This window comes from Perognathus longimembris, chromosome 19 (assembly GCF_023159225.1).
Source record: "Perognathus longimembris pacificus isolate PPM17 chromosome 19, ASM2315922v1, whole genome shotgun sequence".
Classification (NCBI taxonomy): domain Eukaryota; kingdom Metazoa; phylum Chordata; class Mammalia; order Rodentia; family Heteromyidae; genus Perognathus; species Perognathus longimembris.
The window spans coordinates 3,876,502-3,903,237 of record NC_063179.1 but is presented as its reverse complement, the minus strand read 5'-3'; the positions used below and the strand labels follow the sequence as shown (position 1 = coordinate 3,903,237).

Below are 26,736 nucleotides of genomic sequence, written 5' to 3'. Positions count from 1 at the left end.
TTACTTCTGACGTTACTGGTCCAGAGAGACATCAGACATGTGTTCTATAGAAGCTGTGATAAATTACCAAGAGTCAGCTCCAGGTCCCAAACCATCCTCGCCTGGATTATCAGCATCTGGCTAATATTCCATTGGGTCAAGGCGTTTGATCTGGTTCTGGAAACTTACTGAACATTTTTTTTTGTGCCAAGGACCATTTAGATATTTTTAACACTATTCATGAGACATGCAAAATTATTGATAAAAATGTATCACCACAGGCAGCCAACAAGAAGCCCATGTGTCTGTCCCATGGACAAACAACCATTCTGACGATCTTAAATGGCCTTCGGGACAGACTTTCTCACCCGGGGATGTGTTTCTATCCTGATTGTCTAAGATTAGTGCTCTTATTCAGACAAAGTTATTTTAAAAAATCCAGTGCCTTTCTGTCTGTATTAGAAATTTTAAATACATATGATACTGAAAACATTAAGAACAGAAATGATAAATCTACAGAGTGTCAATAATATATGTTAGTTCTAGCCCCGATTCCATAACACAACCAACCAAGTAAGACATTATCCAGTGACTACATGGAGCTATTTGTGAAATACCTGGTGACAATTTTAACAACTGCATCCTCTAAGAAGAAGGTTCTGCTCATAGGCTCCTTATTTATGAAACATATCTGGACAGGTGCACAATGATTTCATGCAAAATACTTAGTGAAATGATGAGTAGGGGCACCGGAGTGGCGCTTGCGAGCTCTATTTGACGTATGTGGGCTCAGGCCCAGGGTGTACTTGTAAGATGCCTTCTGCGTCACAGTTTTTATGCATGTCTCCCAGTCCCCTGTGCAACCATTTCTAACTTTTCAGGCCAAAGGCTCCCGGATTTCATCGTTTGTGAGATAGGCAGCGCTGTTTCCCTTCTTATCACCAGAGAAAATAATGCCGTGGCACGGGCCATGCGACAACTAGTCGACCTTGCTAGTTGCTGGGAGGAGGAAGTGGGATCTGATACAGAATCAGAAGAAACCAATGATGAGGGTAAGAGGAAAAAGAAGAACAAGATCTTCAAACAGAGGGAACCTAATTAAGAAAAGAAAAAGGAGAACAAAACGCCTCAATTTGCAGTCCTTTACAAAAACAGCTCTCGCTCCAGTCATCAGTTCAGATTATTCTGTGCTGTTTAAATGTTCCAGCCAAGACTGCTGGGAAAGTAAATGTGTCAAAATGCTGGCCATTAAATGTCAGAGACGAAGATAGTGTTACCAGTGACAGATAACATTTTGGCCTTTACTCAGAGGATGCTATTCACCTAACAAGGGGAGAAGCCTGTCAGGCCTCATTTCGGCCCAATTTGGTTACGCCTGCATTTTCTCAGCAGGTGTGCCTGGATCCCTAGATTCACTCCCACCTCTAGTGAGCTGGCTGCATCCTCCGCAAGGGATTTTGGTGGCTAAGGTCAGCTCTATCATTAAAAAATATAAGATTTGCACTAAATACAGCAGGAGACAGAAGAATACATATAAATAGGAAAACCCTTTACAAAGTTAATCTTGGGACAATGAATAGCATGGGGCATGTTAGAAATTATGCAGGATAAACACTACCATTCTTAATCCTGTGTAGACAGATTTCTCCATAGAGTGATAAAATATTCCTAGTTTGATTTGGACTAAAAATAACAAGGGAAAATATCTCTACCAGAAACATCTCTCTCTTTCTCTCTCTCTCTCTGTCCTCCTACTTCCTTTCTTTCTTCCTTCCTTCCTTCCTAATTTGAACATTTTTGGCTTGGAAAGAACAAGTAGCCTCTTGCTGTGAAAGTAATTCTTCGTAATTTAACATAATAATTATAAAAGTTAGATGCACTTGCAGTTTCATTACTGTTCTTCTGAAATAATAGGAGGAGCTATATGAAAAAGGAGATGTCCATATTAAGTGAAGACTAATAAAAGCTTAGAAAAGAGGCAAATAGATCCTAGTGACTGGATAAGGAATTATAATTAGAGAAGCAAACCCCATATTAAAAGATGCAAAACGTGGTGGTCAATTTTTTTTTATGTAACTATGTTCTTCTGAGTATCTGCCTGAAGGGACATCGCCTTCTGCATTTGAGTTGGCCAAGGGACCACTTTGAATGGCAGGAACACACAAAAGCAAAAATTACTCCAAGTACTTAATGTCATAAGGACTGTCACACATAATTTGATTGTCTGATCGCTCTTGAATTTTCTACGGCAACACGTCTTTATGTCAATCCGTCACATTTGACGGGAGCAGCCCCCTTTTCTCCTGTGCCCCGGGTGAGGCCAGGTCCCGTACCCTCGCCGCCCTGGCAGGGCCTTGCGGCAGGGCCTGTCTGTCTTAGGAGCTCAGCGCTGGCCTCTGGCTTGCAGAGCTGGGTGAGGACAGGGACCTCGTCGCCCTTATCCTCCTTGTTGGAGAGTCTGTCACAGCTTGTGCCATGCAGTAGGAACTTGACAATTGTCCACTATTTTAATGGCAGTCCCGAAGAGAAATAAATCACTAAGCGACAGAAACGAAGAGAAGGCTCTCTAGTAGAGAGGCGCCCCTGTGGGACTGGCCCAGGGACATCCTGGAAAGAGGACACAAGCTCTAATCAATATGCAGGGTGGGACTGCGGGGCCCATAGAGGAGGAAGATGTGTGGACCCACACAAGGTGAGACCCTGGGACTCAGTCTGCCCAACCACACAGGAGCTCCCAAAGGCTGGGGCTATTTTTGTCATTTTTCTGGTAGAGAATGAGGCAGATGTGACTCGTTAGTTCAGTAGGACTGCACTTCTAATGCCAAATACTAATTCTAAAGGCAAATGCTAAATGTGAAAATGAATTCTCACTGTCTGTGTTGGGTTGGAAATTATCTGCCTCATCACGACAAACTGAAGCCAACGTGTTGTTAACCAGGTCAACAATCAGAAAAGGCCTGCTGGGCTCTGGAAAAGCAAGAACAGCGTGGCTTGTAAACACAATGTGACACAGAGTTGAGGCATATCTCAGTTGGAAGCTGGCACTGGTTCAGGCCAAACATAACTTCAAAATAAAAAGAAAATTACCAGGGCTGGGGGTATAGCTCAATGTTAGGATATCGAGGCCCTGCATCCACTCTCTAGTAACAACAACAACAAACAAAACCCTCAAAAACCTCCCCTCCAAACACATAAGGCGATATATCACCCATGTAAGAGTCCATAGACATAAAAACTATGAGAACTGGCAGAGAACTATAGATATTGCATTCCAAAAGAGTGCACAGGACAAAATGCAAGCAATTAAAGAAGGCCTGGATTCCACAATGAAGGAGCAAGTTGTGAAGCGAAGGTAACGCAGTAGTCCCCTGGACTCGCCAGAGTTGAAATGTGCAGATGCTGGGAAGCGGAGAAAATCACCCATCGGGGAACAGGAAGGTGAAAGGAATGAAAAATATGAAAGTTTGCCACAGACGCCACCATGAAGAGGTTGGTTCCACACGCTTTCTGTTCCCTTCTTCTGGTGGTACTGTGGTTTGAACTCAGGGTCTTACACTGGCTGGGAATGTACCCTATTGCTTGAAACAAACCCCCAGCCTGAAATGTACTCCCAGTAAAACTAAGGATGGAATAGAAAGGCTAGTGAAGAGATGAACGACACCTAGATACTAGATAGTGACCCAAAGTGGGGTAAGGGCCAAGACTGAGCCGATACCACGACTCCACATCAGGAGCAACAGAAAGGAGCCACAGGATCAATCACACAGGAATCTGTCTTCCAGAAAGGCAAAAAGCAGCCCTACAAACACCAAGGAAGATGTTCTCCACAGAGAGAGGACAATTAGGCAGAAAGGAGACTTCTCAACACAACAGAGTCCAGGAAAACACAGAATTATGTTTACAAAATGTTGTAGTAGCAATACTTACAAAACTATATGGTGTAAACCAACGGTACAACTCAGGGGGGTGGAGAGATGGGGAGGGGGGAAGTGATGGAGGAAGTAACAAGTTGGATGAGAAATGTATGTACTGCCTTACATATGAAACTATAACCCCTCTGTACATCACTTTAACAACAAAGAAATGGAAAAAATATTGTAGTAAAACATTGTATTGGGAGGAAATGAAAAGAACAAATGGGTAGATGTGATTGAGGATTCACAAGTATTTGTGAAACCAGAACAAGAAACCCTGAGGAAGTTGAGTTAAGAAGGGGAAGACAGACAAAGGAAGTGGGAAGAAGGTGAGTTTAATTCAGGTACATCAGATGGATGTATGGATAGACACCAAAACCCCTTGTGAAACTAACACATCCTAATAATTTTTTTTAAAAGTTATAAGTGGAGCTGGATGCAGTGGCTCACACCTGTAATTCTAGCTTAGCTCCTCAAGAGGTTGAGGTCCAAACACTGAGCTTTGAAGCCAGCCTGGGCAAGAAAGTCTGTGAGACTCTTATGTCCAATTAACCCCCGGAAAACTAGAAGCAGCATGGTGACTCCAAGTGGTAGAGTCCTAGCCTGGAGTAAAAAAGCTCAGGGACCGAGCCCAGGCTCTGAGTGCAAGCCCCAAGAAAAAGAAAGTTATAAGTGATCATTATGAAGAGAAACCCCAAATTCCTTAAAAAAACAAATCCTGAGTATGAAACACAAGCTTGCCTGCCAAAGAGGGGAAAGGAAAGTGGTTTTGTGGACAAGCAAACTGAGTCTGAGAAGGAGAAAAAAAAGACATATTCAGAAGGAGTAGTGAAAGAAGAAATCGTTAAATGACTCCAGGTAAAAAAACGACAAAAAAAGGACAATTCAGGTAGTTTACACCCACCATTTTCAAGAGTGCTAGCAGGGCAGCTGGGAGTTCTGCGGCAGGAAGTGCTCGTTTTACGTGCCGGCGGTGTGGTGTGAATACAGGGCCACGCTCTCTACGTAGGCAGCGCGGTGACCTCTCAGCTGCACCCCAGCCTTCTCCCCTTCCGTTGCTTTTCAGGGGTGGTCTCTATGCTTTGGGTTTGTACTTCTGTCCCAGCCAGTCTTAAGCCTGCCACGTGGCTCAGTTTACGTGTGAACCACCACGTCCAGCTTGATGGTCGAGATGGGTCTGGCTTAACATTTTCCCTGGCTAGCTTCCTGGGCTCTGCTTCGCCCATCCTTGTAATCTCTGCCTCCTAAGGAATTGGGATTACAGGTTTGTTTTTTTTCTTTTGCCAGTCCTGGGGTTTGAACTCAGGGCCTGGGCACTGTCCCTGAGCTTCTTCATATATACTAAACTTTCATAGCTTGAAACTGGATGTGAAAGACAGATTTGGTTTAGATTTCAACTCTCCAGGTCATTCGAAGTGTCATATTCTTCACTACCACAAGTCTTGTGAGAACTTAAGAGATGATAAAAAACAAAAATGTTGGCAGACACAAATAAGCAAAAGCGTGAATTTGCAAGTGTGACATACCTCATTTAAGCCAGGCATCTGTGTGCCACGGTCATCGTAGTTACGCATGAGGCCGAAGCAGGAAGATCACAAGTTTGAAGTCAGCCTTGATGAGCTTGTGAACCCGTAACGCAAAGGGGAAGAGAGGCATTCAAAACTCTAAACTATCCTTCATCCTGACGGTTCACGAGCTAACTTGAGCGTAGTGGGAGCTGTGAATCCGCCAGCCCCGTGTTTTTTGGAAGTTTTAAAGCAAGACACACATTTTCTTTGTAAAACAAGGTGAGCATATTTTAAAGGAGTTCCGTGTTTGAAGTACTTACCAGAAGCTGTCCAGCAAAGCAGAGGAAAAGGATGAAGGCGAGTGAGAGAAACGCAGCCCCGAAGGAAATTCCAAGGACAGACGTTCTGCCAAGAAACAGAAACAGGCGGAGGTGGAGATCCTTCCAGATCTTTCGTTCTGTATGCTAACACTTGACTTAATTGGGACTTAATTAAATGAACACTGTGATCCTTGCTAATTTTTTTTTTTTATTAAATGGGTCTAAAACAAATCAAAGTGTACCCCCGTGGACGAGTACCTACAGTTGTGGTAGTTGAGCATGCTTCACTTTATTAACCCTGTAAATACCACTTCCCCGAGAAAGAAAGAAACCTAGACACTCTTCTATGTGGGCCTGGCCACGCCCTCCATCCCCGAGTCTTCTCTCTGCCCCGGAGAGCCCAGCAGTTACCGCCCCCATCGGGCCTCACCACGTAGCCCCGAGGCCGCCCTTCCTTCCACCTGCGGGCCTGGGCACACCGCGTCCTCCCTGCTCCCGTCCCATCCACCACACTCAACCCCCTTCCGCACAGACACGGTGAGATGTTCCCCGAGACTCCCCAAAGCGTTCACAGGGCAGGCCCCGCAGCACGCCGGATCAAGGCAACGACCAGGAAAGCGTCTTGCGGGCACGTCCAAAAGATGCTCCCCTCCCCAAGTTAAAGTCTGCCCCTAACAGGTGATAGCTTCAGTCACAAGAGTCAGGTATGGTTCTGAGTAGCCTTCTAAATAATTAACGCAAACTCCCCCAAACGTCATTCAGGATGAGGACAGAAATGTTTGGAGTACGAAAAGGGCTGGCGCACGATGAATAATCAAAGATAAAACGGGGGCTGGGGATATAGCCTAGTGGCAAGAGTGCCTGCCTCGGATACACGAGGCCCTAGGTTCGATTCCCCAGCACCACATATACAGAAAATGGCCAGAAGCGGCGCTGTGGCTCAAGTGGCAGAGTGCTAGCCTTGAGCGGGAAGAAGCCAGGGACAGTGCTCAGGCCCTGAGTCCAAGGCCCAGGACTGGCCAAAAAAAAAAAAAAAAAAAAAAAAAGATAAAACGGACATGGAGTAGCCAAGGAGGAGTCTGAGGCCGTAGAGGAATGTTGTGTCAACGAAGGTAGCTGGAGAGAGAGAAGAAACCCAAGAGGTGGCACTGAGAAGAGGAGGGACCCCCTCAAACAGGACCTCACCAACCCCTTCCCCTAAGTTGCCAGCCGTCAGAATAGAAGAACTAGATACAACAAGTCAGCGACAAGCTATAACCCTGCCTAGAAGAGCAGGAGAGTCCCAGAGCAAGAGCGACAAAGCAAGCAACTGAGCAGAATCAGCCCTACAGCTCTGTGATGGGCAGGTGCCTCTCATGTCAGAAACCAGACGCCTATGTTACAGGAGGAAAGGCCGGACGTCACACAACAAGCAAGAGCCACGGAAACAAGTTCAGACCAACGTTAAGCCTGACCCAGTGATGTGCTGGGCATTGAGTTATTTCCTAGACGTGAGTCACAGTGCTGTCAAATATGGGGCCTGAGAATCTTCATTTTGCACACTTAGTAGAAGTCACAGGACTGCTGAAATGCTGTGTATACACACACTGGACATGCAGACTGTTGACTAGTCTCATGGCCAGGCCCATGCTAAACTGCTTTTCGCAAGGAAGAGCGGCGTACCTGCTTTGGAGCACTTAAAGTCTACGGGAGGGAGGCGCCGGGGGTCTCCAGGGGCCGCTCTGTAGGACACTCCTTGGTCCTGAGTGGATTCCCCGGTCAGAATCCCGCAGAAGCCCTGGCTACCAGCCTTCCTCCTGAGCTCACCAAGTCCCCAGCATGCCCTCTGGAAGAGCCCTGGTTAGGAAGGCAAGGGACAGAAGAGAAAGCCCTTTTCTACAGAGTGAGGAGGGCCCTTGTCACTCGCGTTGTGACACAACGGCCTATCTGCTTAGCTTGACACCATCTGATTTCCCATGAGCCTTCTGGGTCCTAGGTGACACTCTCTGCTAGCTCTCATCATCAGGGAAATGCTGGCCTCGTCAGGCTAAATTCAGAAGTAAGACATCGTTCTCTTAGGTAGAGATCTGTGCAGCGAGCAGTAATCAACGGCTTGATTAAACCACCGAAGCGTGGTTCGCTGCGGCTGGTGACGGTGTGGGCGTCATGGAGGGCGACCGTTGGGGCGATGGTGACACAGACCGCAAGGACGGCGATGATCACGTGGATGAGATGGCGACGGTAATGTCAGTGTCACGATGATGCTGGTGGTGGTACTCACAATGCACTCTGTCTACAGGCCAGCTGCCGCTGTGAGGCATTTGTGCATTTTATAGTTCACTTTTTTTTTTTTTTTTTTTTTTTTTGCCAGTCCTGGGCCTTGGACTCAGGGCCTGAGCACTGTCCCTGGCTTCTTCCCGCTCAAGGCTAGCACTCTGCCACTTGAGCCACAGCGCCGCTTCTGGCCGTTTTCTTTATATGTGGTGCTGGGGAATCGAACCTAGGGCCTCGTGTAACCGAGGCAGGCACTCTTGCCGCTAGGCTATATCCCCAGCCCTATAGTTCACTTTAATGTCACAATAATTTTGTGCAGTCGTTACCATGATCGCCTCATCTTTCAGAGAAACTGAGGTCCAGAAAGTTGAGATGCTGGACTAAAATTATGCTTCCGTGAAACAGTGCTCAGGATCTGTGTCTGTGTAAATTTATTCCTGACCTAGTTCCATTTCTAGGAGCCGATATGTCATAATTCGACCTAGTTTAATAGTTTTATATCTGAGTCAATTTTGATGATGTTCCTAGAAAGCTGACATGGTCATAAATAGGTTCCAGAATGTAAAATATTCTATAAAATCTCTTATAATTTTAGAAATCCTCTATATGAAAGAATTTATTCTTGTGCTTAATGTTATTTTTCTGTTGTTTTCCTTAGATAACTATTGAATTTGCACATTTTGCAAAATCTCAAAGTTTAAAGTTTAGGCTTATTGTTAGAGTATATATCGTTCACTTTTCATATTACTATTTTCTAACTAAACTTCTGAAATTCCTTTCTTCTTTATTGAAACATATTTGCCCCTTTTCTTCACTGCTATTTATTATAGTCTTTGGTATTTTCGACTGAATGGATTCAAGGACATAAATAGTCTATTAATTGCTGCTTTACCCAAGTCACACAGATTTTCATTTATACCTACTCATTGTAATTCTTTTCTAAAACCCTATCGTTTCTAGTAGTGGAGGTATGGTACAAGTGGTAGATCACCAACCTTGAGTAAAATGGTAAACAAGGGTAAGAGGCCTTGAGTTCAAGTTCCAGTACTGGGACACACACACACACACACACACACACACACACACACACACACACACATTTGCTTATCATTCCAATTTCCATTTGATTTTGATTCAAGAATAATTCAGATATCTGGATTTAAAATTCCAAAAGGAGATTAGTGTGGGTTGTTGGTCTTTGCCATTTTTAATTCCATTAGGTTTGATCCGAGATTATAACCTCTATTATTCTGCTTTTGACATTTTAATTTTTTCCTTGGGTGTGCTCTGCTTTTCCTATAACATATAGATTTTTGAAAATGACACATTTTATTTTATACTAAAAACAAAGGGTAATCTCTGCACCTATCTCTTGAGGTAAACTGCTGAGTTAAACACTCAAGGGACTGACAAGTTTGGTTTGCTGATGGCAAGAGTATATTCATTCACTCTGCCAACTACAATTTGGGTTCGTCAAGGTACCAGAACATTTTAATAATTTGTGATTTATTTCAAGGAGCTGCTAAAGTAAATCACATTTTATGCCTGTTAAATTGATTTGTAGACTGCACCATTATATAACCTTCCTTCCTCATGAATTTTTTTTTACTTGAATTCTATATTGTCAGAGATATATAGTACTGTGGCTCTCCCCAACCCCATAAAAGGTTTTTTGGAAAAACTATTCTTCTTCTTTGTTTCCAATATTTTTCTTTCTATAGCAGCTAGAGTTATAGATTACATGGATTTGGCTTTTGGTTTATATCTCCAAGGCCTTTTGTGGTTATTGTTGGTGGCCATGGGGTTTGAACTCGGGGCCTTGGCGCTGTCCCTGAGCTCCATTTTCTGGTTTTCTGGTTGTAGATTGGAGAGAAGAGTTTCACGGACTTTCTTGCCGAGTTGGCTTTGAACCTTGATCTTCAGATCTCATCCTCCTGAGTAGCTAGCATGAGCCACCAGTTCCCAGGTTTAGTTACAACATTTTTGTTTGCTCTTTGGTAATACTTAGGTTTGAACTCTGGATGTTGTACTTGGCAGGCAGGCACTCTTACCACTGAGCCACAACTCTGGTGATAGCTCCAACCTGTCCACCTTGTTCTACGAATAGAATCTTTTTATCCATTCATAGGTTTTGGCTTTCATGATTTACTCTCTAGGTTGTTTCCTAAATTACCGGCCTCTTCTTTCATCATTTGCAGTCATTCCTTTCTTCTGACTTGATTCTAATTTGCTCAGCTTCTTTTGGCTTCTTACATTAGAAACAGTTGATGTCAACCCTTTTCTCTATTCCAATATAAGCATTTAAAGCTACAAGTCGCCCCTTGTGCTACTGCGTTGGTTACATCCCACATAGGTTAAGATATTTTCTTTTGGTATTCAAACATTCATATTTTTCTCTTATAATTTCTCATTTGACTCCCTGGTCATTCAAAATCCTATAGGTTACCATTGGCTATCTGAGAATGTTTAAAATACTCTATTGATTTTCCTACATTATGGTTGCTGTCAGCAGGTCCTACGGAGAGAGCGCTTTCCTTGGACGTACTCATATCCAACCTACTCTCCTCTTCCACCCCTCACCGCGGACCCCTTCCCAAACCACTCTCTAGAAGCTTCATCGTCCCACTTTCCCGCGTGCCCATAAAGTCTTTCATCCATTTTGGCCTCCTTCGTCCTCTCTGCTGTCCTTCTTCCTTTCCACTAGCGCCCACCACCTGGACAGGAACTGCTTGCTGCCATTCATTTCTTTCAGTTCACACGCATTGCTCAAAGGTCTTAATGTTGGTGTAGTGAGACATCAGGGTGGAAGGTTTTATTTTTGTGTGTGTGTCTACCTTATTTTAACCTTCTCAAATGTACTGAGGGGCTAGCACATATCATGTCTTCATCAAACATTTTGCACGTGGGTTTTATGTCCTACCAAACGGTAATCAGAGAGCCAATCACCGTGCTCGAATTTCCTACATTGTTATTCATGTAGTAAATGATAGAAAAAGGAATAGATAAGTACAGTTGTGATTATGAAGTTGTTCAATTCTGTCTTTGATCTGGGCGTGTGTGTGTGACACAGACGATATGATCTTGGATGCAGGAGAGTGTTAAGCCTGAAATGCAAACTCTCCTTGAGAGGCTCACCCCACCCCACGCCAGCACCTTCACCTCGTCCTTCTGGCTTCTGGAACAGTCAGAAGTAAATTTCTACAGTTTGCAAGCCGCACCTTCTCCAGTGCTTCGTTATAGAAGTGATCAGCGTTTACAAACGAACAGCAGGCAAAGTAACAGCTGGTTGATTCCCACTCAGTGGTTACCACTGTTCTCGCTTGTTCTTTCGAAAGCATGTTCAGGCCCATTAAGCATACCAAGATATTTGTCCAACTTAATCAATTTTAATTAACAGTCTAGTTGCAACGCTGTTTCTTTTGAACATACAAGCACCATTGATTTACACACTTGCTGAAAAGCAATTTTGGCTCCTCCCTGCTACTAGGTAAGAAAAATTAACAACAGTTAGCCATTGGCATTTCAGTCCATTGCATTGTTTTGTCCATGGATCAAAGCTGATCTGAGAAGAGATCTTTTTATTGTCTGTGATTTTGCTTTCAGGGCCGAAAAGAGCCCTCAGCAGAGATGAACACACATTTGGTGGACAAGCCAGGCAAAGTCACACCACACCCTAAACACAAGCACCATTCCAACGTGTCAATCCTGGTGTCTTTCTCTGGAATTTTCTTTGGTGGGGTGATTCTCACACCTCTCTCCTTCACTCCTCCCAAAGGGAGACTTGGTCATCTCTGCTCAGGTCTGCTGCTTGGTGCTCAAGCAAGGACAGTAGGAACCAGGAGCAGAGGAATTTTCATGTTAATCCAGGATGAAATAACAGATGCTGTCCCTTTTCAATGGCAACTTCAAAGGGACAGACCAATCCGTTTTTAAAAAGTGAAAGTTGAAAAGAGAAAAGGGGACTGAAATATTGATTGCCGGCGAGTGGTCTCCCTCTGATGATAGGACATAGATATTGAGGCTACTGGAAGAACCCAACATATAGGGAAGGGGAAAAAAGTATTTGGCTGATAAAGTAAACTTCCTCTTCACAGTGACAACAAAGCCAGAAGATCTGAATATCAGACACTCTCTGCTCCCTGAGAGACCCACAGTACGCTCTCTGTGAGAAGAGCTCAAGCTCGCTCATGCCGGAATTAACACAACCTTTCACTTTGACAGACACTATAAAAGAAACGACCAAAACACGCAGAGACTTCTCATTCTGAGTCACTTTTTGGTCTTTGACGGTAGCTTCCCTTTTTATTAAAGCTACAGAGCAGGCATGATCACCCCATAGAGCATTCAGTGGATACTTGGCCTACATCTATTCAAACCTAAGTGATACACCCCAAGGAAAGGCAGCATACCACCTTGAGACCCAAGAGGAAGGCAAAGGAAGGGCGATGAGGCTGGAGAGGACGCACTTCCGCGGGACCCCCAAGCCAGGGGCATAGCGGGAGAGACAAGAAAACCAACACCAGACAGGAAATGCTCGAGGAGACATACTTCTGAAAAGAAATAGTAATCTGAAGGGCAATCGTTCTCTTGGTTTCTGGAAGCGCCGTCCTCTTTGGAGATAGTCTCCCTTCTCCCAGCTCCTCCCTGCGGTGGACCCTGCATTCCTCATGGCACAGAAAATACAGAGGCCCTCGTTTGGGAAGATGGCAGACACGGAATGAACTCATCTACTTAAGAGTCAAATTGAGGTCCTGGCTCCCTGGGCCATTCGTTATTGCACCAATGCCCCTCCGTCAACACCCTCGGATTTCTTATCCTAAATGAGGAAAGACGTTTTCTCTCTTGGACCACACAATAAAGACTTGGCACTGAGAAGGAACTTAATACTGTTTGGATGAACACTTGTTAAGTCAACATTTGGGAATTTCACTGAAGATATTGTGGGTTGAGCAAAAGGGCTCCTGTGGTCATGTGTCCTAACACAAATTCATGGGAAATGAAGGAAAACTAATGGAAGCATCTCAAAAAAAAAAAAAAAGGAGCAGTTAAGCTAAGGAATAGTACAGACAGGCCTTCTGTTGCTCCTATAAATGCCATTGTATATGTTTATTTATTCTGGGCTCGGTGCCAGAAATCAAATGCTTTGAAGTAAAAGAAGGGAAAAGACAGAGAACATCTCTCCAGTTTGCTAAGCTTCTTCCTGAGACAAAATTCAATCCAATTTAAGTTCAGTCGTCTGCATTCTAGCTAGACCACAGACATTAGTGGGTTGAAAATGTTTTCTTTGGCTTCCACAAAATCAATATTGATAAGAGAGAGAAGCCTGTACTTAGAAATTATTTTTTTCTCTCTTACTGTTAGGGTGAAAGTTTTAACTTCTCTTTATAAAACGAGAATCACACTCTGTGAAGTCCATGACTTGATTTGCACTGGCTCTCACTAATCATGTTCAAGAGAAAAGATCATCTGGGAATCACAGTGCCTGGATCCTGTTTGCCAATGGCTGGCACCAGGACAAATGTGCTGGGACCCTGACCGGGCGCTCAATTCTCCCCACTGTGCCCGGTTTTCTCCTGGGAGAGATGGGCTAGTCCCCGACATGTAATAAGCAAGATGGCAGCTAGAGGGTGGATTAAAGACAGAAGGAAAAGGAGCATGACACAGACAGTGAAAACAAGTGCGTGGACAGACACAGTGTGCCCAGAGCAGGTTTCCCCTTTTAGTTTATGGCAAGGTTGTTTCTTTGTTAGGCCTAACACCTGGTGATGGTATTGGCTGTGGATAAAGGATATTGGACCACAGTTCCTAGATGGGGCATACAGTAATACCAAGATCGACGTAAGGAAGACAAATTTATATATATATATATATATACATATATATAAACATTATCGATATATATATATATATATATATCGATAATGTTTATCAATATGTCCACTTTGAAAATCCAAGCAGGACACATGGGGACACCTAATGTCCAAAATCTCAGATTTACCCTTCCTCCTTGGTGACACAATAGATGCCCCCCCCATTGGGAAACTAGCATCGTTGCACACCCTCCAGGACAACCAGACCCAGGAAAGGCACAGCAGGCCGACTCCATGGGAAAGCCCCGAGCACTTACTTTGGCAGTACGAGGATCTGCACAATAAAGATGCAGAAGAAGATGAGACAGGCGCAGGTCACATAATACTTGAATGCTGGCAGTGCAGTAGCCCGGTACTGAGGGGAGAAAAGAAAAAGCTGAACGATGGCGCAGTAAGAGAAGAATCACGCTCAGTTGCCCAGCTACCCGGTGGTACCTGAGGGGAATCTCACTGCGAGTTGCTGGTGGCAGCACCAACGAGCCGGGACTGTTTATGTCAGGCCAGAAACCTTCCTCCAAATGAACCGCGAGTGAATTCCACTCCCACAACTTGCGAGGGCAAATGTTCAGAAACTCATTTATTTATATGCAACCAAATCGCTCCAGGACGCAGAGAAGAACCCGACCAGAAAGCTGAGTGGGTGAAGGAATGGAGGAGACCAAGCAGGCCAGGGCGCTGATTCCCTCGTCAATCTGTGGCATACAGTCATTTGGCGGGGGGGGGGGGTGAGAATGAGGTTTTGCATAATAATCTGACTTTTGAATACTATTGAGAAAATGCCAGGCCTGTACAGTGCATCTCCTTTAGCATGTTGTTGTATCATTTATCTTGGTGAGTCTTGGGGTGACGAGTGGAACTGTGACAGGCATGCATCTGTACAATTCAACCCTGCTAGATCTTAGAAGGACTTTTGATACTTTTCATTCAATCTCCGTAAAGCAATGTGCAGATTCTCATAGTGATGACGTGAATGTTTTCATTAGCATAAGTCCTTCGGTTCCGTCTAAGCCTGTGAGTAATTATATGACCACATGGTTGGGTGATGGAAATGGCTTCTGAATCTTACTGCTTCTCTACACCAACATAAAAGGTGAATGAAGTAAAGATGACTTGAAAGAGCCACAGACTGCCCTACAATTACTACTTAATTCATTTTTGTGACTCTGTAAAAATGAAATATCTCCTTCTTATCGTGCCTGAAATGGCTCTTGGAGTGATACAAGGTTAAAGTGTTTAGATGTATAAAACTTACGAGTTTGGGTTTTCAACTCATTCCAGATGGGCATTGAATGGAAAGTTTATTTTTACTTTATTTTTTGCCAGAATACCTAAGCAATTTGTGTGATGACACTGCAAGTTCAGTTGGAAAAGTTTTTGTTTACAACGCCTTCCCAAAGAACGATCACACATGAAGAAAACTAAGTTCCTTTCCTTTCTTTTGGCCACATATTGTAGACATGAAAGCATTTACTACCAGGAGGTTAAGAACCCAAGAACTCAAAGCCAGACTTGCTAGCAAGAAACATGCTGAGGCAAGGTCTGCACGGAAGAAGAGCAGAACAAGCCGGAAGGGGTTCTGATGGAGCCCAAGGCAGTCCAAATGTTTCTTTTTTTTTTTTTTAAATTCATGAAGGAATTCAAAAGACCACTTCAGAAAAAAATGGATTGAGCTTGATGACAAAAAAAAAATGACTTACTTCTTTTTCTAGGATTTTGTTATAGAAAAGCAGTGAGATTCTCTGAATGTCTTCAGATTTGAGCCATTGCCTGAAAAAAAAAGGACAGAAATCATCAAACCAAAGCTCCAGCCAAGCACCTGGAACTACTTTTTGTAAAATGACTTGCATTCTTCTCCCTTGATTACAAATCATCCCACGTGAAATCGTTTCTTTGGCGTGTAGAGTGCCAACTTAGCGGGGGTGGAGCCCAGAGATTGTTCCCAGTGCCTAGCGCTAGGACACGCACACTCACACACTGCCCTTTGCAGAACTTTTAGATTAACAACGGTCACGTCAGGTACAGACTTAAACTGTTCACATCAAGTGGTTAAGGTGACAACGTCATTAAGAGGATTCCACTCTGTCAATGACTTGATTCTCTGAGGTCTTCGTTTTGAATGCCTCACAAAATGACAAGCCCAACAGAAACAGATGTGTGACGTCAGAGGCTGGGCACACAGGTCACAACGAAATAAAACACACCTGACAGCTGGAGATGAGCGCTATAGAACGGTCACGCTCAAATATGCGCGGCGTTAGAAGCAAATACCTAAATCCGTGCATAAGAATATTTGGAAATGTCAATAACAAATATTACTGACTTACCTGAGTCATTAGTCACTGACAAAATTAGACTCCTATTTCCCTGGTTTTGCTTAAATAAAAACTTTTGTAATTGAAAATAGTTGTGATCTCTCTGACATATATGCATGCTGTTTTTGTCTTGGTATGTATATTATATACAATATATAACATATGTTACATATTATATTAATAGATTATAGATACTATGTAAATGTATCTATGTATATTTACATCTCCATCTAGATGAGTGTTTGATAGTTATTTCTATTTATAGTACACATGAAGGAGAAAATTATGTTTTACACAAATTTCCAAGAATGTATTTGCATGTATTTCAATAGTCACGGACTCGCATGAATTTATTAATAGAGTACTTCCAACACCGTATTTCCGTAAATTTGAATCGTGAGATGTATTAGGGTGAAAAGATTCAGGTAAGAAGAGCAGCCAAGAGTGAATTGGTTCTACTGGAGGTTAATTAGCAAATTCAGTCTCTCCGGGTTTCCGATTAGATCTCCAGATGTAGCTTTCTTTACCTGCCGCGTCTTGGTCACCTCCATGGCATCCCAGGAGGGCGGCCTGCCAGAGGGGGGGGGGGCTCTAGGTCACCTTGGAGCCCTCTCCCATGCTGACATTCACTCCCACAGGAGCACTGGAATCAGCTGGAGCGATCCAGACGACTACACTACTGACGTGCACGTTTATCTGAGGCATGGGGACGGTCTCTTCCAGCGACTGAAATGGAAAGTGAGCTCCAGCTGAATGCCCGTGGCTTCTGTGTGCGAGCCAAGCTACTCGGGAGGCGGAGGCCTGAGTTCAGTTCAGAGCCAGTCCAGGCAGGGACACACGCGAGCTTCCTCTCTCCAACAATCACCCAAGAAGCTGGACGTGGAGCTATGGCTCAAGTGGTAGAGCAGTAAGAGCCTGAACAAAGAAACCTCAGGAACAGCACCCAGGCCTTGAGTTCAAGCCCCAGAACTGGCACAAACACAAACACTCCCTCCCCCCAAAAAATGAGTTCCATAAACACACAGCTGACTGAATCTCAGACAGCAGGGAAATAAACATTTGGCATTTTTTTTATTATGTGCCTGCTGTAGAGCTATTTGATTCTTCACTTTTATGAGACTGGTTGGAGGAACCCTGGGTGAATGAATATTAGAAGTTCCAGAAAATAAAATCTGAGATAAGTATTAACCATACTGACTGTTAAAACTTTGTACTTATGAGAATATGAATAATGTATTGTGGTAACTTACTATAAACAGCTCTTTTTTATTGAGAAAGAAAAATCTAATTTACACATGGTCCCCAAGAATATAAGCCTGGAAGCAAAATAGGAATGAAGGTCAGAAAACAGAAATAAAATGATCTTCTCATTTATCTGGGGGCTCTGCCTCTCCAGTGCCTGTCCTGGGAGTGGATGGGGTACGGGGGGGGGGGGAGGCTGGGTCAGGACCTGAATGTCAGTGTCCCTAGGGCCCCATGTGCCCGCCAGTCAGGCACACAGGGGAAACGGCCAAAGTCCAATGGAAGGGCCGAAGCCATGCAGTCAGAGCTGGCTCTCACGTCCCTCTTCCGCAGCACATCCGGTGGGGTCGGAGGCAGGAAGTGATGAGCCTAGTTCTTGTCCTTAGGCTTAGGAGAATGGGTTCTAATCATCTTTGCGAATGCTCTTTGGGGGTCTGCTTTCCCCCCAATGACTTGTAAGAACCCAGAGACTTAATATGATCTGGCTATTTGAATGGGAAAGATTTGTGTAGCTTGATAAGTTCAAATATTATTCTTAGCACCGGAAGAAGAAAGGAGAGGAGAGAGGAGAGGAAGAGTATGTGTGTGTGTGTGTGTGTGTGTGTGTGTGTGTGTGTGTGTGTGTGTGTTATTTAGGGACATCTGATATTTTCACTGATCTAAGATGGTCTATGTCATGGAGCTATTAAACTCCATCCCTAGTCTATACTGTAAGTGAATCTTCATTGATTTAGATTACGATATTTTTTTTTTCTTTTTGCTAAGCCAAAACCAAATAAACGCAATTCTTCATAGGCTTCTAGCTGGAGGGAAAGGCGGGGTGCACCCGGTCCTCACTGAGGCTCCTTTTGGGATATAAGAATGTGAAATTTCTCCATGGGAACAGCGAGGACATGGCTTTCCTGTTGCTGCCCCTCCTGAGTTTAGACCCTGAAGAGCCAACTCCAGCGTGGCTGTGCTCAGGAAGGAACCTCTAAGAGAGTGGACGAGAGTGAATGGGGGGCGGGCGGGGCCTGACTCATAGAAGAGCATTCTCATCAGCTGGGTCAGGAGCGCTTTTGCCCCCTCCACCATGTACCTAACCCCAGGAGAGGAAGGGGTGTGCCCTGGTTTGTCTGGTGCTGAGTGAATACTCGTTACACGAATAACATGAGTGAATAAGCAAGTCTGCATGGAAACCACTGTTTTCTGTCAATAGCAAAAGACAACTAAATGGCACTAAAACAACTAAATGGTACATTAAGGACAGAGCTCTAATCAAATCCTTAAGTAGAAATTAAAAGATCAGAGAAACATCACATCAAAAACAAGCGTAGTTAATGAATGCGTTTGATGCTAATTAAAATACGCCTAAGAGCCTCCACCAAAAACAGTTCTTTCTTTTCTTGAGTACAGAAGACATGTTGTGGAAAAAAAATCACAGAAAAAAAAGCAGCTACGCCTGCAAGAAGCCTCGCTTAGAATGACACGGCCCGGGTGGACTTCAATAGTCAACAATATAAGCCCAACGGACGTCAAAGGCAACCAGAACATGACGGCAACAGCCGCCCTTCAGCAGGAACAGGCTAAGGGCGAAGGCAGAGGCAGTTAAAGAAGGCTTTGCCTTCGTCTATGTTTAGTCGGAATTCAGTCTCACGATGACGACCGACAGCTAAACACTATGAGGGAACGAACGAGACCGCTTCTCTGGCGTTAGGCTGGTGGGTCACCGAGCATGGGTCGCTCTTCCTGGGGGGGTGGCTGGTGGAATGGCTAGGCCCTGCTGTGTGGGGCCGGACTCTGTCCTAGGCTTTGGCTTCTGGCGCGGGACGGGCCATCCTCTGCTTCTTGCTGCGGTGAGCGTTCAGATGGGGCGGCGGCAGGAGAGTTTTCACGATCTGTGCCCGCCCGGCACCGCTGCTGAGCCTGGGGCGCCATGGGGGTCGTGGAAGGTGTGTTGGGAAAGCGCCTAGCGCGCTAGGCAGACGACAAGTCCACATTCAGCACATCCCAGTCGCCGCTCCAGCCAGAGCACGATGCTTCATTGCACGGACACGTAGCAAGGGGCACACAGGGACACACACGTGCTAACCACACACACATCGGAATTGTTTTCTCATAAGCCGTGTTAATATTCTAAACACTTGGTGGGACGATCGACGAGAGAAGTGTGTTTTGAAAACCCGTGTCAGAGCTGAGGGTGAGAATTCTCCATGAAAATAACTGATGCTTTTCCAAGGCTGATTTCCAAGTTAAAAACGTCATGTAGGTTTCTGTTTGTACGGGAACTTTTCTGTGAAGGGATTGATGGCCACTTCCCAGTGCTCACTGCAAGGTAATCCGACATCAACTGAGACTCTAACGTGTGCCACACTTCCTACTGAATCATCTGCCTTCTGCACTCTGAGTTCCTCAGAGACAGGTGAGCTTCTCTACGACCAGGTGAGTTTATCGAAGACACAGGGACGAAGGAGAGTGCACAGTTTGATGGAAGCAACTATTCTTTCCAGGAGGTGGAAACTATTATCTCATTTAAACGATTCCTTGATACTCCAATGGGAATAGTGGCTCCTATCTGTAATCCCAAATATTCAGCAGTCAGAGATCAAGAGTATTGTGGTTCAAGACCGGCTGTGGCAAAAAGGCAGGGAGATACTATCTCAACAATGAATCTGGGTGCGATGGCTTATGCCAGCAGTCCCAGCTACAAGAACGGCATAAGTAGGTAGATCACAGTCTGGTATAAGTCAGACAAGTCTGCAGAAGCTTGTCTGGAAGAAAATATAGCTAAGCAAAAAGGGCTGCATGCCAGAGTCTATAGCCACTGCTTAGCAAGCATGAAGTCCTGAGTTCAAACCCAGTACTGACCTCAAAATAAATAACAAATTGGTTTTTGTGCCTACATCTTTTAGACTATAAAAATTTTTAGCAGTTGTACTGCCTTACACATGAAACTGTAATCCCTCTGTACATCACTTTAACAATAAATAAATGAATTAATTTTTTAAAATCCCTAAAATAAAATTTTTAGCAGTAATTCTTCGTTTCATAGGATGAATAATGTGTTTTCTCCGCGAGAACAAGCGTGCCTCTTTTACACACTGTGAGTTCACACCCAGTACTTGTCCTGAACTTGGGGCATTGCACGTGGTTTTCTGACTTCCTGGGTAATCAATGCCTTTTGAACGGATAGTGTCCCAGAACGCCAAACAGCTCAACTTGAAGATTTCCTCATAAAGGAATCCATCCTAGTCATTTAAATAGATTTCTTGGTTAATACTTTAGGCTGTAATTTTCTCTGCACTTGAGAGTATACTTCTCTTGTTCTTTATTAGTAACAACTGACTTGGTGGAAATTTTCTCAGAAGCGCTTCTTTTTATTTTATTTTTTTAAGAGAAGAAATACTGATAATTAAAGGACAATAATGAATTGTTCCCCAAGTCTTCACTTTGTCATGGTAAAAATTGCAGTTGGCTGTGAAACACTTTTGGAAAATATGGTATTAGTTTTAAATAGTCAGCTTTAAAATAAGATAATTTAAAATAAAAAAAACCCAAGTACCCACTTCTGTGCATTGATCCCATCAATGGCTTGAATCATCCTTTCATTTAACTCTTCTTCAAATCGTTTCTTCTGGGACTTGGTTCTAGAAGGCAAAAGAAATATTATAGGTAGGAAGATCAGCAGTGAGGTAAACAGGAAGCCAAATTCTCTTTTCTGCCAAAACCTCTGTTTAGTGTCTATTAGTAAATAGGAAAAATGAACAGAATCCCTCAACACAGTCTGGGTGGAGGGAACTGACGGGGGGGGGGGGGGGGGGGATGGTCCAGTGAGGACGCTGGCATGTTGTGCATGAGTGAAATTCACAGGCTTTGCAAATCAGTATGGAAAGATGTGGACTTGGTGACTGAGATAAAGGATTTCCTCTCCCTAAGAGACACCCTGGGCCTTTACTTGCTGCTTTCATTACCTGTTCTACGATAGAAGACGCTAGTTCTGGAACTTCCCAGGGAAGCACTGGGTTAGCTGACAAGCCATTTCTTGTTTCGTGTTTCCATTGGCTAGCTCCAAAGGATTTGGACACCGTGCAGTGCCGTTTTAAGCATGTCAGAGCTTACCTCCGCGTCAGGCTCAGTCAGTGCTCTTTGGGGGTGGGAATTGGGAGAGCGTGGTTCCAGGGCAGCGAGGGATCAACTGTTTCTGGAACTCTATGTGGTCAGTGACGGGGGCCCTGGTGTGCACCTGTCACCCTCAGCAATGCGGGGGGTGGGGGGGCGCCAGTTGGAGGATCCCAGAGCAGGCTGCCCTGGCAAAGGCAACACCCTATCTTGAGAACAACCCATGCCCAAAGGGGCTGGAAGCATAGCTCAAGTGGCAAGCATCAGGTTCCGCGTTCAATCCCTTGAGCAAAAGAAGTTCAAGGGCATCACCAAGGTCAAGGCCCTGGGTTGAAGCCTCACAACCAGCAAATTAAACTAACAAAAAACAACCACAACAACAACACACCAGGAACTTGCTTTTCTTTATAGCGTAAGGACTATAAATATTTCATCTCAACGCTAGACTTTTGAATTTGGCACAACATACACATTAAAGCCCGGTATAGCAAATAAGGATCCGGACACATTCTCAAGAATGTCCTGTGGACATGTGTGTTTACAGTGTACGCACACGCAACATATTTTCCTCAAGAGTGGTCAGCTCTAATTTCACCAGAGAGAAGCTAGACTAGATGTAGATTCAGAATTTAACACAAAACTGCTTTAAAGCGACTCATTTTTTATAGCAATTCAAATTTTAAGAAGAGTCATTTCAAGAAAACAGCTTAACATGCCAAAGTGACTCCAAGTGGCTTTCCCTTTTCTCTCTCTTCATTCCCATAACAAGAGTCTAAGACAATTGAATAGGGCAGTTGACAAGTCGCTGTTCTTTCAGAAGGCACTTTTGAGAATGACTATAATTGATGACAATTATTCTAGACATAAATAACAAGCACAGAGCCTTTAAAATCTATATACTTAAAAATATGCCATACCTTAAAGTGCGATTTTGAAAATTGTGCTGGCCCATCGGTACATCCTGTATTAAAAAAAAAAAGTTTTATTAGCAGATAAAAATTCCCCCAAGGAGAATGCTGCAATGATAATGGCTAGAACATTGTTCTCTTAGCATGCCGATTGTCGTTTAGGTAACACTTAATTACCACGCCAAGAAAAGCTCCTAAACATGGATGTGAATCATGATTGAAAAAGCCCACTTATAGGTAGAATGTCAGGCGGAAACCAATCCTCTGCCCCACCCCCCCCCACCGGGGGGGTCAGATCACAGGGCAACCATCACAGGAGACTCACGGCACATAGGATCGTCAAAACGCCATCTTCACAGGGGGGAAAAATAAGACTGTTTTCCCACAGGTAAATTTGAGAAATAACATGGATAGCCACCGGTGACAAATTACAAATGGTTTTTATTTCCTGAAGAGCCAAACAACCCGCCAGTTGCGGATGGGTAATAAATCTTGACTAGTGCCTGAGTGTCTAGCCATGAGGACTCAAAAGCACTGGATGGAGGCAGAATGATCCAAGTCAGTATTTTCACGCGGATGCTATAACTACTCTCACGGGCCACTCTGGACTAGCGTCTCAGGATGCGTTCTTAACTAACCTGACGTCCTCCCTCGTGATGCCACCTGGGGGTCCCCACGGTCATGCCAGCGTAAGAGGGCATTCTCTCTAGACCCCGGTGTTCTCACATACGTCTGCCATGTTCCTCATCGCTTGTTTAAAACCCCCGTGGGCTCCCACGGTCCTGAGAGCGCAACGGAATCTCTCCACCTCCGACTCTCCTCAGGCGCCGGCCTCCTCTGTCCACGCTGGACAGCACCTTCACTTCCATCTTGGTGTCCCTGACCTTGGCCTCTTTGCCCTGCCCGCTGCTCTCGATTTACCCCTCTCGTTCCCCGAGTCTTCCCCTAGCTCCCCACCCAGAGCAGCCGCTCCATTCATGCTCAGTAACTGCCTCTAGTTTATCTTCTCCACGACTGTGAGGAACTCCTGGAACAATCCCAATCACTGATTCATTTCACTCCGACAGCCTCCCTCTGCCTACTAGGATGCAAACTCCAGTGCTTGTCCTCAGCCCCCCATTGGCTGAGGGAGGACATGGCCTCCACCGCAGCACATCTACTGCTTAGTTGAGGAGCGATCAAGGGAAGTCGGAAGAACTGCTCCAGTAGAGCCAGAACAGCAATGCGGAGCCCCGACCTACAGGGCGTCCTTGGCTGACATTGGGGTACACAGCACAGGAACCGTGGGAACGTTCACCCATCAGGCTTCTTCTCTGAAGCCAGGGAGAATCGTTCACCCTTAGATTTTCTTGCTATTTGTTTTTTCTTTTGAATCTCGACTACATCCCTAATAGAGCCAATGCCACAAGGAAACAAGTATTCTCTGTGTTTACTTCCGCTTTGCTCCCACGGGTCTTTCTATTTTCCATCTCCCATGCTGACATCTTAGCACACTCCCTGTGGTAAGGAACTCGGGGACTTTTCTCCAGTCTGGGAGCAGGAGTGACATGAACGCTGAAGTGTACATTGCCACAGTTACAGCACAACCACTAGGCTTTGTTCAGGCAGTGTCCACCGCAAGACGGAACATCATGAAGATGTTTAAGGCTGTCTACTGCAGAACAGGAAGAAAGAGCCCGGCCAAGGAAATCACTCCCCTTATAGATGGGTGTTACGATCAGTTTTAAACTACACCGTTGGGTAATACACCTAACGTGCAATGGATGTCCCCATCCCTCTTCACGAGAGCCCCGAGCCAGGGGAACGGCAGGTCACCTCTGTGACAGACAAGACTTATTCTGCAGGACCGCCCCGGCCTTTTGCCTGGGGGCCGGCGTCGGTGGGGGTGCGCCGGGGCAGGCGTACCGTGGTGCTGATCTTCCCGTTTTCCGTGGTCATGCTGTCTCTGTGGTGCAGGTGGGCGAAGGGCTTGGCCGCTCCCCAGGACTCCAAGTACCTGGTCATGCGCACCGAGGCCCTCATCTTGGCTCCGTCCAGGGTGTGGCGAGGCCTGAAGAGGTGCTGAGGACTCCGTCGCTCACCCTTGGGATTGGAAACACAGGGTCACACCTGGTGCACCATGCCTGTCTTCCTCTTTGTCCTGCTCCTCCTCCTCCCTCTTCCTCCTCCGTGTTTCAGCATGCAAGGACCAAGTCAGTCCCTCCAGTGTCTACCTACTCTATTCACAGCTCTGCCCTCATTCCTTCACGGTAGTGAGCAACAAGCCAGCCACTGCTTTCCCCCACAGTCAAACTTACCAGCAGGTGAAATGTAGGAAAATACAGTAGACAGACAAACAGACATTGCTATAGGCGCTTCATCAGCGTGTGCTCCTCTCTTGTAGGACCGTGTGGATGGTTGTGTTTGGGGGGAGTGATGGCAGGGTTTAGAGGCGTGCGTGATCTCAGGCAGAGAAGCTTTAGTGTTCTTCTCCACACCCTAATGTTCTCTCCCATGCCCCATTTCCTGCTTCTTATACACAACCACCCCAGGGGCAGTCGTGAGAGACTCGGAAAGTTTTCTCCACAGGAGACACTTGAATGTCAAGAAGAGCACCATGATGAAACACCACGAACTTGATCTTTATGTTGTGACACTAACTTCCATTGCCCAGAAGTCTTTCTTGCTAGGAGTTGTTACTCTTCACCAGCCGTCTAAGGCGAGGGCTTTAACATAACTTCTCAGAACTTCTGAGTGTTAATGTGTAACTCTCTTATTTGGTGGGAATAGATGAGAAGTTACACAAATGACAGCTGACACGGGGGTCTGGCTGAACACACAGTGTGAGCACAGGAAGAAACAGCTTCTTCTTGCTGGGCTGGTTTTCATGGTATTCAACGAAAACATGTTCGTGTGAACATGCACATCCCCACAGGTGTGTATGTGTGATTCTTTTAATAACCTTCAAACCATTTTTCTTTGAATGTTCACACAATTTCCGTTCCATTAGATCTTCGCTTTGAAGATCCGGGCACAATCTTGTTTCATTTCCCTACTCACAGGCACCAAGGCTGTGTACTCTTGAGAACACAGCCCATGTATACATCGATCATCACTGACTGACACACAACAACGCAGGCTACAACTGGCATCAGCACCCTGACCACAGACAGCTCAGGCACGTCAACTATTCCTATAGCCAGTATGTGAATTCGTGACAACACCACATCTTCACAACTAGGCCACTAAACATATTGACAGTCACCTTAGAGGCAAAGACTAGCAAAGAACGACACTGACTCTTGGCCAACAGCGCTTTTCCCTAGGAGTCACGGGTCCCTCGTTCTCCCTTCCATTCACGGCGATAACTGGCCAATCATAGGCTCTGTTCAATGATACTGACCTTGGGGTTGATGACGAAGTAGGTTTTCACCAGGTGCTGTTTTAAATATGGGTCTCTGATGTCACCATCTCCCTCCTCCACTTTATAAGCTCCGTTCAAGTGCTCCAAGGTGACGGAAGAAATATGGACACGTCTGCAATTCCATTTCAAAAGCAGATGGTCACAATCAGATCGCAATATCAAATGGTGAGCAACAGTCCCTCGACCACAGGGAGGGAGCTCAGTGGAAGTGTTCTTGGAAAGAGGAACTGTATAGTACTTTATTTACAAGTTCCCATTCCCTAGGCCTCCATTTTGGAGTGTGACCCCAAGAGGCCTTAAGATTCTAATATTGGATCCTCTCTGCACTCCCGGACATCTCCCGGAAGGGCGCAGTGAATGGCAGCCGAGGAAGCAAGGGAATCTTTCAACATGCTCATCAAATGTGTTTTTGAGAAAGTGCTGCACTGTACAAAAGTGTGGGTTTTCTTCCTCGGTCTTGCCCTCATGCATCTCCAAATTACTGTTCTTGTTCATTTACGTCTGACCTCTAACTGGAGAAGGATGTACCGTTGCTAGTCCTAATGCTTAGAGGTCACCATTGCAAGACAGAGGCTGTGTTTAAATTGCAATGAAGATCATGAACCCAGGTCTCGACTTACAAATTTGCAAATGAGTAGAGGTTTGTGATTTCGCCTCTCCTATCCACAGTCCAACAAGGCTTCTACATGCAGTGGGATCAGGACTTGAGAGTTTGTGGGATTTGGAGGGGGGGTAGTTTTGGGGTTTTTTTTTTGGGGGGGGGGTAACCAAACCTGGACTTTCATACGTGAGAGGCAATCACTCTGCTGCTTAGCGAGCGTGTGTGTCAGAGCTCGTGTTATTCTGATCATTACACACGCGTTCTGGACACGGGTGCCACGGATCGGGGACTGACGGGCTGGCTGTCTGTGGGCCGAGCAGCGGCTCCC

General features: G+C 45.1%; 1 protein-coding gene across 1 annotated transcript in view; it reads right to left on the bottom strand.

The window, feature by feature from the left end:
* Window positions 1–26,736, bottom strand: part of Adcy2 (adenylate cyclase 2) — a 297,559-nt gene that overhangs the window by 42,506 nt on the left and 228,317 nt on the right. The window contains exons 9-15 of the mRNA XM_048368415.1: window positions 25,787–25,919; window positions 24,310–24,486; window positions 22,414–22,457; window positions 20,944–21,024; window positions 15,542–15,611; window positions 14,102–14,199; window positions 5,722–5,806 (exon numbers count right to left, since the gene is read on the bottom strand). Coding sequence (XP_048224372.1) covers window positions 5,722–5,806; window positions 14,102–14,199; window positions 15,542–15,611; window positions 20,944–21,024; window positions 22,414–22,457; window positions 24,310–24,486; window positions 25,787–25,919 — 688 coding nt within the window. The remainder of the gene's footprint in view (window positions 1–5,721; window positions 5,807–14,101; window positions 14,200–15,541; window positions 15,612–20,943; window positions 21,025–22,413; window positions 22,458–24,309; window positions 24,487–25,786; window positions 25,920–26,736) is intronic.